General features: G+C 35.5%; 1 protein-coding gene across 1 annotated transcript in view; it reads right to left on the reverse strand.

Moving 5' to 3' along the window:
- Positions 1–819: 819 nt before the first annotated feature.
- DDX1 (DEAD-box helicase 1) overlaps positions 820–12,289 on the reverse strand; it is a 33,397-nt gene continuing 21,927 nt past the window's right edge. The window contains exons 16-26 of the mRNA XM_045884120.3: positions 12,038–12,127; positions 11,063–11,251; positions 10,364–10,415; positions 8,256–8,402; positions 5,056–5,147; positions 3,645–3,717; positions 3,420–3,492; positions 3,291–3,333; positions 2,246–2,341; positions 1,834–1,954; positions 820–1,148 (exon numbers count right to left, since the gene is read on the reverse strand). Coding sequence (XP_045740076.1) covers positions 1,018–1,148; positions 1,834–1,954; positions 2,246–2,341; positions 3,291–3,333; positions 3,420–3,492; positions 3,645–3,717; positions 5,056–5,147; positions 8,256–8,402; positions 10,364–10,415; positions 11,063–11,251; positions 12,038–12,127 — 1,107 coding nt within the window. The 3' untranslated portion in view covers positions 820–1,017. The remainder of the gene's footprint in view (positions 1,149–1,833; positions 1,955–2,245; positions 2,342–3,290; positions 3,334–3,419; positions 3,493–3,644; positions 3,718–5,055; positions 5,148–8,255; positions 8,403–10,363; positions 10,416–11,062; positions 11,252–12,037; positions 12,128–12,289) is intronic.

The raw sequence follows: 12,289 nt of genomic DNA on the forward strand, positions 1-12,289 counted from the left end.
AGCTCTGAGATCAGCTGGGGCGGTTCAAGGACATCTCCAAAGAACATGGTCTAAATGTGAGACAATGGTATTCTCCTCATCATTTCGCACAAACTATGACTCAAAATACTAGGCAATGGTTTTCCCACTGTTAACGTCTACACTGAGTTTCACGCAAGATTTTGTTTGAAGAAAATATTTCAGTGCTAAAAGGTTTGAAAACCATCATACAAGAATTTATAATAGCCTATGTTCTTAAAGAATCCTAGCACAGGAATAACACTTTATTAACTAAGAGTCAAAAGGCACAAAATAACAATTCAATTTTATCTGTTTAAATTTTCTCTTTTCCTTCTGGTATCTTAGGCAAAAGGGATTGAGGAAATATATTCCAAAGAACTGTGTGTAATTTTAAAACACAGAAAAACAGAATAGTTTTATCTTTATAAGTAACTATCCTCTGGAAAGAAAGGTTCTTAGAAGGTAAACCTTCCAAGATACATCTTCACCATCACACACCAGTCTTCAATCCTTAGACACAGAACCCTTTCTACCTCTCTAAAAAACTCCAGGCCCCATAAAACTAACCAAGCTGTCCTTTTGCCTTGGGATCATCCAATTTTCTTTCCTGTCACGAGTCTCCTTCAGGCATAACATCTGAAGAACATCTCCATTTAGGATCACTTTCTATGATAAATTCTATTCAAGATATTCACTGGTGGTTCCACACAGGTCCTCTGCCAAATTCACATACCCATAAACTTTACGTCAACCCATAGTTTTCTTGAAAAAGAAAACTATCAAATAACTTTAAAAATAAGACACAAACCTTCATAAAAATATAGTCATCAAATTTATTATTCTCATTAGGTTGCCATTTTATGAAGAATTCCTAAGATTAATGTTTCTTGACATGCAAGAGTTAGCATTAATAGCTTATGTTACTATAAATACTGCTGCTTGGAAGCAATACAACTGTTTTAGAGTTTTAAGACTACAGACTTTTATTACTCAAATCTTATTCAGTGTACGTTAAAATCAGAAGGTTCTGAACAGCTGGTTAGGAAGGTAGCCAAGATGCAGGAAAGATGTCTGCGCCTCCTTTTCAAGGGCAGCCAACTCTTGAACCGTAGGTGCCAAAATATCCACATGGCCTTTATAGTTTCCACCTGCATCACACACACAAATTATAAAGTAATGTAAATGACATGCTTGAAATAACTTGTCAGCAATACTCTGGCTCAATTACATCCGTTTATACATTGCTTCTAGCAATAAAAATGTACCACCGGGCAAGTCATCTCCACAAGTGAGTTTTAAAGACATTTAGTTAAATGCATATAAATGAATGATCAGACCTCACTAATAGTGTCCCAAGGCCCCTAGCAACCCCTCCCCCTCTCCTTTTTTTTTTTGGTTTGGAAACCACTAGGCTCAGTAGCCTGAATCTTAAAAAAAATTTTTTCAGAAATGAGCTAAGGGCATTTCAGGCAAAGGAAAGAGTATGCTGGGTTACCACTTGAAATTAAATCAAAGGTTTTCAATTCTTTGTTCAAAATTGCCATTATATTCGCTTTCTAATAATTCCATAAATGTTCAACTACTCTTTGTGACATTAACACCTCAAGAGAAACAGCTAAGCCACTGTCCTTCATTCGCATACAAATCACACAACCAAAAAAATGCTACAAGACAAGTATGGATACCGTGCTATGAGTTAATAAGGAGGAAATGATTAATAAAGTAAAAATAGACACTTACCATGATGGGATGAAATTACTCTCTTCTACACACTAAAGCCCAAGAAGGACACATTCACATTTAGAATAGAAATTAAAGTAATTCAAAACTCACCACCAGCGGCCCTTCTCTGACCATAGGTGACTTTCCCATCAAATTCATCCAATGGTACCTTTATATCTGGTTCAACCTGAGAAATGGTGCAATTCAGATGCTCTTCTATCTCAGAGAGCAACTAAGAGAGGAAAGGAAATATAAAAAGCATTTTCAAATAAAAATTTCATTTTGACAGAGTTGCATTTTAACAGTGTCCAATAAAACCAGGAGGACTATAATACTTAGGATAAATGGAAGTTAGATTTCTGAAGAGATAAACTCACAAGTTACGATTTACAAACTATAACTAACTTTATAATCAATTACTACTTTTCCCCACAGCTAACAAAGAGATAAAACCTGAGGTATTACTTTTATAATTAAATGTGGTCTATTTTTGCCATTTTAGTGTGTTTTTTAGGAGTCTTACCTGCATCTCATTGTACCATATGGTGCATCCACCATCTTCCTTGAGTCTTGTGTTATAACATCCTTTTCCACGGCTGCTACATACGTGGTACCAAACCTACATGAAAGGTGGAAAAAAGATTAACACGTATGGAGATTGACACATGCTAGATATTTTTATCCTCTATTAGCTTTTTAAATACCCTCTGTCCCCAAGGAACAAGAAAAACAGACTGCAGTATGGTACGTCATCCAATTACTACCACCATTCAGGAGCTCATTAACTAGGTCTTCTGAAAAAGTTCTTTTTGAGAATAATCCCAAAGTCTTCCTAAAATCCCTGTCAATTACAGAAACAAATTCTCAGATAAAAACAAGGATGAAAAAGTAAATACTGGAGAATGGTATATCAAGATTATATCAAAAAATAAGGTCCAAATGCTTTCTGTGATAAAGCAAATAGCAAAAAGCAAAATGAATAACTAGTTTGGACAACGAGTTTATGGGAATTCCTTATTCTTCAAACTATTCTGTAAAATTATATCAAATTATATTGCAAAATAATAAGTTACCATCCTCTCTCACAAAAGTTTTCTGTGACATGACGTCAGGGAGGGCTTAAATAGTTTTTGGTGAAATCAAGTACATTAAAGCTATTAGTGAAAATTACATTTTGCATTTCTCCTTTCTAAATTTCATCCTACTGCAGGTCCATTCAAGAATATGGAAAAAAAGCTGCCATTAAAAAGTTCACTTAGGGTGCCTGGGTGGCTCAGTTGTTTAAGCGACTGCCTTCGGCTCAGGTCATGATCCTGGAGTCCCGGGATCGAGTCCTTCATCGGGCTCCCTGCTCAGCGGGGAGTCTGCTTCTCCCTCTGACTCTCTCCCTCTCATGCTATCACTATCTCTCTCAATAAATAAATAAAAATCTTAAAAAAAAAAAGAAGTTCACTTATATTCCATATGCAACTGAATTCAATGTAAATGGAAAAACCAAACTGCTTTTACTTCCAATATCTAAAATGACAACACAAACAATGAATATAATACAGCACTGAAAAGATTACCTTTTCTTTCTCTGTTGCCACCAGGGAAATGGCCAGACCCATCCTGAAAGATTTGAGAAGTCTTTATTAGACTTTATTCCTGAAGCATAGAAGCGTAAAAAAAAAAAAAAAAAAAAATTACAGCAGTACCTTTCAGCTCTTCCTACTCTGCCAATTCGATGTACATAGTTTTGCTTTTCATCAGGCAAGGTGACGTTTATAACTGCAAATCAAAATAATTATTACCAATTGCCATTAATTTCTAAAATTTTCAACCTCATTAGATGTTTGATGTTCTAAATATTTCAAAAACATTAGAGGGTTTACTTTGAATTCCATAAAATTTAAATTGCAGTTATCAAACTTTCTTTTTACCATAAGGAACACCATGGATATCAATTCCTCTGGCGGCTACATCTGTGCAAATCAAGAATCTTACATCTCCTTTCTAAAGAGAACAGAGAGGAGAGAAAGGAATTTATTAGGACACAGACTAAAAAATAAATAGAAATACTACCAGTCCAGTAAATGAGACCTCTAATAACTAATGTGTTACTATCAGATTAGAGGTCCAGGTATTCATAATGCACTGCACCATATCTTAAATTTTTAAGTTATGATCTACTAAAACAAGACATTTAAGGTGAATAAATCAATAATTTGATTCATTTTTTATTTTCTTTTTTCTCACACCAAAGACATTAAACTGCTATAATTTGGCTTTATCTTTAGAAATCCTGACTGATAATTCAGAAGAAAGTTTATAAAATTTAAAAAAAAAAAGGAAAGATAAAACAGAACAAAAATGTTACAATATAAGCATTATCTTTACCCTTATATTAAAATAAATTCAGAATACTAGGTATTTTACCTTGAGGTTACACTTTTTGTGACAACAGACAAAATCCTAAGACAAGGGAACAGAGAGTGGGCCCAGGGCTCTCACCAAGGAAATACAAATTAGTCTTTGGATGCCATCTGTGCCCCAAGGCACAGCAAAGTTACAGATGGGGTGGGGAAGGGATGCTGACTGGGGTCCAGCGTAAGACCCTGGGTAGATATGGTCGGGCACACACACCGAAATGCGACCATAAAACATGCTTCAATATCCACATTCTGCTCAGTGTGGAAGCATAACCCAAAGTTCCTAAGCTCAGTTCTTCCCACCTTTTATTCATATGATGGGTCTGAGAGAAAATACTATTTGTACTCTGTCTGCACTGGGGTAAACACACTGGTAAGTAATGAGAATGCTGTGGGTGGAGGCTACTGACCTTGTGTTCTAAATGGCTCAGGCCCTCCCCACCTCCACCAAGAGCTAACCAACCTGTTCCCGGGCTGCCAGGATATAACTGGGACAGCGTGCCCCAAACAATTACAAGTATTTTTAATTCCACAAAACCATATTCTTGGTACCTATCTTAAATTAATCTACAAATTAACTTCTCTATGGGTATTACTACGAACTGTTAAAAAAAATAAGACTCACAGACACAGTTTAACTATCCCGTGACGCTTCTCCTAAAAATATCTACCTGAAAGAATTTAACTAAAACTTAAGTTGAAAATTCTTATCACAGCAGTGTTGTGCAGAGAATATATTAATTTACTATTGACTGCTAAAGATGACTAAGCCCTGTCATGGCAAGGATATTCCAACAGGGTAAAAATCTTTTAAAATTTCTAGGACAAGAACGGCTTTAATAATATTAACTGGAACTGATTAAAATTGGCTATGAGTCCCCTCTTAATTATTAAGGAAATACAATCAACTAAATAGCACTACCTTAAATCTTTCCAAGTTTTGCTTCCTTTCATGAGGCTTTCTGTCCCCATGAAGACAAACACATGAGAACTGGTGTCCTTTTTTATCAGGTCCTGGTGAAAAGCACATTAAACAGTTAACCTTGGAAAGTATTATACCAAAGACTATGTCAAAAAACCAACAGCATTCAGACTACAATGGTGCCATAAAATTCTACAGAAATCTGTTCCCCAATCTGCCATAAACCATGGTTAACACAATTTCTGTCATAGGTGAAATGCCATTAAAATAAACTCCATGAGCATTAAAACTGATTTGCTTTGAAGGATATTTCTAAATCACTTTTCCTGATCTGCAGAAGTAGACAGAACAGTATGCCAATTAAGATGTGTTACTAAAAGGAAAACACACATGTATACCAGGAACCTTTCCTATCCCATATAAAGCAAAGAACCAAAAAATGTAGACAAGAGAGATCTATCTTGGAAGAACCAAAATAGGCATTATGAAGTTCATGCCCTTACTAAAAGCCACACCCACAAGCATACCCTCCTCGGGAGGTACCCTGGCCAAAGCAGATTAGAAGCAAACTGGTAGGATGGAAAGGCAGATGCAGTGGTAGCCAATCCTAAAGAAGAAGCTCAAGTAGATACAGTAACAAAAAGCAGTCCAGTCCAGACCAAAGTAAGGGTAAACAGCCTTCTAGAGCACAACAGAACCTGTAGGCTCCATTATGAGCACAGAGTAACAATTATGCCGTAACTACTCGCCACAGTAAAGTTTAGGTTCAATAAAATTACTCCAGAATTCAAGGAAAAATATATTATGAAACCTACCCACCCAAAATGACTAACACAAGAACTAATTATGCAGAGGAGAAATAATAGCTAATCAGACTTCCAGAGGCCTACAGCTTAGGTCTTATTGCATTCGGAATTCAAGTGGTTTAGGAAAATATCACAAACACACTCCTACTCCCCAGTTGAGCTGTGTATAGAGAAGGGAGGGATCCTTAATTCCCTTTCTTAAACCTCTGAAATTCTGGTATATATTGTGTTATTTTGGTTTTGGAAATTTGGTTTTTAGACAAAGGTACCCAGAATACTTAGGGAAGGAAGGTAAAAAGAACTAAGGAATATTACTGCTTAAGCAATGGCATTTCTTACCAAATAATCAAATCCTCCATTCAAAACCAACATGGACAGGAAGAAGTATTACAAAACAGCTGCTATAACTAAAACAACCAAGCAAGTCTGTTTGCTATGACTTGGGGGAAAAAAAGGTACTAAACAGTTCACTGTAATTAACAATATAACCTGTTCATCATATGACCATTTGTTCCAACTTTTTAAAACGTTTTGAGTTTTCTGGCTCCCTGATGTACACCAATTACAAAAAGAGATGTGTTAAGAGTTCTTCCCATTATGAAAGCAGGATTTATCTGTTACCTTGTACATCTGTCAATTTTTGCTTTATATATTTTGCTTTATATATATATATATATATGTACTTTCAAACACAGCAACAATGAAAGAATTCTAAAAGTAGATAGCTATATTTTCACATCCTAGATTATACCACTAACATTTACTGTATTTCCTTTACTGTCTATCTAGCCCTTTTTCCTATGAATTCATTTTTGTATTTTTGATGCATTTCAAGGTGAATTGCAAGTATCTGTACACAGTTCAGCATGCATCTCATTAACTAGAAATGCAGTTATTTGTTTAGGTTTTATGACTTTCCTTCCAGGTGAAAGTTACATACAAGGAAATGTACAAATCTTAAGTGTATATCTGCTGAGTTTTGACAAATGCATGCACCTATGCGGCCCAAAGCCCTGTCAAGATAGAGAATATGAATGTCACTCCACAAAGTACCCCCATGCCCTCTCCCAGTTAACCCCACTTCCATTCTGCTGGGGAAAGACCACTGTTGTGGGTTTCTTCCCCTTACAGATTAATTGACTCTTCTAGAACTTCACACAAATGGAATCATACAGAATATAGGCTTGTGTAAGAAATCATTCATTCTGCAAGTTGTCTGAAATTCACCCACAGCTGTTGACTCCGTTCCTTTGTATCACTGAGCAGTATTCCACTGAAAATACTTCACATCTGATTTAAGCCATTCCCCTACTGACAGCCACCTGGTATATCTTCAGTTTGGGGCTATAATAAATAAAGCTGCTATGACCATTCTTGCCCATAGCTTTTGTCAATAAATCTTGGGATAAATTTTACTTATCTTGAGTAAATATTCAGGAGTTGAATTACTAAGCCATAAGATAGCAATGTTAATTTTATTTAAAAATGTAAGACCTCTTACCGACGTGGCTGTGCAGCAATTAGTATGAGTGCTTCAGTTGTTCCACATCCTCACCAAAATCTGGCGTTGTATTTTTAATCCAGCCATTACAATGAGCGTACAATGGTATTACACTGTGACTTTGCATTTCCCTAACGACTGAGCATGTTGAGCATCCCTTCATGTTGGTTTATTTATTTCATGTTATAAGGAGCATAACATTAGAATCATCATATATTCATTGTAGGTTAACTATGTGATTACATAGTGACCTTTGTTTCTAGTTAATATTTTTGTCTTAAATTCTACTGCATCTCTTGTTAATATAGCTAGACCGACTTTCTTTTGATTAGTAGTTTAGCTGAAATATTTTTTCAGCCCTTTCGATCTGTCCATGTCCTCAGGTTTTAAGTATGTCTCTTGTAAACAGGATATAGCAGTCTAACCATCTATGCCTTTTAACCGAGGACTTCAGTCCACTGATATATAGTGTTTACTCATATACTCAGATTTTTCCACCAGCCATCTTACTCTGTAATTTCTAACCCTTCTGCTTTTTCTTATTTTTCCTCTTGCTTTCTTAGCCTTTTTAAGATCGTTTTTTCTTCATTTATTGGTTTAGAAGATATACATTCTACTATTTAATGATTATACTTGAAATTTTAACATTAATCAATAACATTACCCTTCTTCCAAATGACAGCAGGGCCTCAGAACACTCTACTGAAACTGGAAAGCCCTCACTGTTTTCCTGGGGCTTATCCTATGAAAAAGTACTAGATGCGCACAGATACTTACAATGCAACATCACTATTTTAAATTCTGTGCATGCATTCTAGGCCGCAACAACATGAGACTAATAATCTATTAAATGAGGAAATAAACACAATTTATTTTAAGTGGGGAAACATTACCTCCTCCTTGTTGCATAAAATATTGCTCCAAGTTGTCACAGTCAATTTTGGTTCTACAGAAAATAATTGCTTGATCCATCTTGTGTTCCTTGATTGCCCGGACAGCATACTCCCCCTTCAGGATTTTAATAGCTTCAGACCACATCTCTTGAATAACAGAACAGCAAAAACAGAAAAAGAATTTCAATGTAAAATTGTTATAAACACACACAAATACAGTCATAGACTTACTGCTTAACTCACCTAAAACACTCTGTTTTAATATAAGTATTATAGACCTAAGTAAGTAAGATTAAGACAGGACGAAATGGTGAGAAAATATCCATTCACTCATTTGTTCCTATTTCTGTTAATGTACATTTGTGCCATTTTAGGGGGCACCAAAAGACCTATAACCATACTTCTTATGAGGGAAAACAGACATACAAACACACAAGTAAACAGAACTTCATACCTACAACAAAACTGTTTCTACCTCTCATGGACAACTAATCATATTCTGCCTTGCATTAACTTCCCTAACTGCTCAATAAATGTTTACTCAATTATTTTAACCCCTTTTAAAAATAATTAATGTACTTTTTAAATCAATCTAACATCAGAAAGTTCACATCACTCTACAGAATAAAAACTGTACGTCAAACTAAGTCATTTCTTAGCCATCACCCCACCCCCCATCTCTGTTTCAGTAGGAAGTTGCGCTAGTTACCAACTATCTAATGTGAAATTTTAATTCTTTAACCCATCATATTTCTAAAGTCTCTCTAGTCATATCTAATTGTTGTATAAACTTAAGCAAAACGCTTACAAGAAAAAATACACGAAGTAACAATCTTTATTTTATAAAATGCATTCTCCAACAGTGGGAGAATACACTATTTTGAACCATCAGCATCTCTGCCCTTCTCTAACAATAAGGCTAGTTGAGCAAGCACTTTATAAATTTGGAACTGCACATAAAACTGAATTCAAAGGGACTCTGTTTAATCAAGATTTCAGAAAATTCACCTTTCGGATACTTGTCATAAATCTACCCATGAATCCAACCGTGAAGCAAGTGCAGTCTCACTCTTCCCAATGATCCACCTGAGACATCTGACATCAAACATGCAGCCTAATGGGTCTGAGATCTACTCCAGGTTCTATAAGCACTATCCTTGCAAAACAATGTACCTTCATAGATCTTTAAAATATTATGCACCTGATACAAACGGTCTCTGCTCTGCACAAAAGTATCTTCATTGAATTAAATGTTCAGCTTTTTAAAAAAACTGATAAATATTTAATGATTTAATGATATTCAGTTTAGGAGGATGAAAAAGTCCTGGAGATGGATGGTGGCAATGGACGCAAAGTAGGAATGTACTTCATGCCACTGAATTTGATCCACTTGAAAATGGTTAAAATGCGGAATTTTGTGTTAGGTATACTTTACCACACACAAAAAGAATAGATAAAATAGGGTGCCTGGGTGGCTCAGTTGGTTAAGCGACCGCCTTCGGCTCAGGTCATGATCCTGGAGTCCCGGGATCGAGTCCCACATCAGGCTCCATGCTTGGCGGGGAGTCTGCTTCTCCCTCTGACCCTCCCCCCTCTCGTACTCTCTCTCTCATTCTCTCTCTGTCTCAAATAAATAAATAAAATCTTAAAAAAAAAAAAATATTTCAAGATAATTTCTGTATCTTTCACAAAGTTGTAAGCTAAAGACATTTTCCTTTGTTACTTAATTCCCTCAATGAAGAATCTACATGACATTTCTCCTGGAATTCAGGACCAATATAAAATCTGCTACCAGAGAAATTTGCTGATAGCCTACGACAAATAAGAATTCCCAAATCCAAAATACTTGTGACTTAGATGCCAGCAGACTAACATCTGAAATTCAGTGATTAATATTGCTCTTAAGTTCACTGGTATCAGCCATTTCCCCCATTTCCTTATTATTTCTATTGCTTTTACTTTCAGATTTCCTATTCTAATTTTGTAGGTCACCTCAAATCCTTCATGCAAATAGGGCATAAATTCAGTAAGACAAACCAATTCATTTTCAAAATCTTTCAACACCATTTATTCATTCATTCATTTATTTGTTCATTCATTCAACTTACCCGGACTGTTAGCACCAGGTCTTGTGTTATCTTTTGCATGTACATCATCAGTCTATCAAAAGAAAAGGATAAAAAAGGGGTAGCAAGTGGCTAAGTAAGGATTCCAAACAGATATTTTTTTTGAAGGGAAAAAAGTATCTAACTTTGGACTGCATTTCAGACATACATCTTTAGAGTATATAGGCAAAACCATTCTTCAGATTTAGAAAACCCTTTATTAACTGTGGATCTAAGGCCAATCAATTTTAAGTGTAATAATAAAAATGCAAAGGTGGCTTTTAGAATGTTGTATATTTACTATAACACACCTTTATTTTATAAAGGTAAATCTAAGAACAGTGGGGGGGAAAAGATAGATGGACACATGAAATTGATTTTTAGGAAAATAAGGAACTTCAAGAGGACACTAAAATATTATTAAACATAGCAATCATTGTGTCTGAAATTAGATCTATGCATACACATAATCCTACTCATTTATAAAAATTACATCAAGGAAGATGATCATTAAAAGTAACTCTTACAGAGAAAAAAATAAAAGCCCATCACTTATTCTGTGCTCTCAAGGCCTAAACTTTTCTGGTCAATGTGCTGGACTTCTCTTAGGTACAATATCTGGCTATAAGCATCACTTAAGCAGGTTAAGCTAGTTTATGAAAGTTTTATTCTCCACAAATGTTAACAGTGTAAAGTACTCACTCTAATGTGGTTTTTCCCAAGCCTTTCCCAGAGTCTGTCAGTTTTGGGATTCACTGGGACAACAACATGGTGTACAGTGTCCGGAACGGAGTCTTCTCCTTTTAAATCAACCCATGTGGGAAAATGCATTATCTTCTCAGACAGCTTCTTCACATCAAAAGAATGCAAAGTAGCAGAGCAAACAATCACCTAAGAGGAAAAAAAAATTTAGATCAACTTTTCTTTTACAATAATAATTCTACCGTATGAATACTAATGTGCGGTCCAAAGTCTGTTAACCCGGAATCTACAGATGAGTTTAATACCTGACCCTGCAGTAGCAACTAGTGGCGTGACTTTGGGCTGGTTAATCTCTCTGAACTATGGTCCCCTCACTCACAGTGAGTCCCCTCGCTCACACCAAGTCCCCTCGCTCACACCGAGTCCCCTCACTGCCACAGAAACCATGCCATCGATTCCACAAGGTCCTACAAAGACTAAGATGAAGAGGTTTCTGAAGATCTAAAATCTTAAGTTACTATTAATTCCCTTCTCTCCCCCTTAAAGCCTCTTCTACCTCTCAAATTCTTCCTCGGAAAGAAGGATGAGAAAAATAAGAGTAGTATTTTAAGAAATATTACAAAGAAAACAACTGTTTTTCAACAGCTCAAGATACTGCCCCCTCAAACAGGAAGCAGTACTCACAGTCTGGAATATAAACTCTAAATGCTCTGTAGAAAAAAACAACTAAGAATTTTTTTACTTATCATCTTCTGTGACACCTAATTTCCTCAAGTTCCCTTCTCCTTCATTTCTACAAGCAGCTTTTAAGACTGTTTCTTTGTGTGTACTATTTACTCAAGTAATAAAGAAAATGTTTTATACAGCAGTTAACTTAAATCAGAAGACACAAACAAAATGTAAAACAAAACAAAATAAGCATTAACACATAACAATTGTCCACATGTATTTTAAGACGCATCTGTCATTTCATACCTGAAGTCTTTTCCCATCAGAGGTAATCTGAGGAATCTGATTGTGAATCCTATTTATAAAATCAGAGTAACCTTGAGAAAGAAGCCCATCCTGAATGAGAAGCAAAGAAAAGCATACATTTTTTAATCAATACCTGAATCTTTCTTTTGTAAATCAAATGTAGAAAGATAATGGAAATGAATTCATAAACAAACATATCCCCATATTCTCAAAATGATTATTTCCTATCAGATAAAGACAAGTTATAAATTC

This window comes from Mirounga angustirostris, unplaced genomic scaffold, assembly GCF_029215605.1.
Source record: "Mirounga angustirostris isolate CCGP_5_RB_7025 unplaced genomic scaffold, mMirAng1.0.hap1 SCAF_10, whole genome shotgun sequence".
NCBI classification, from domain to species: domain Eukaryota; kingdom Metazoa; phylum Chordata; class Mammalia; order Carnivora; family Phocidae; genus Mirounga; species Mirounga angustirostris.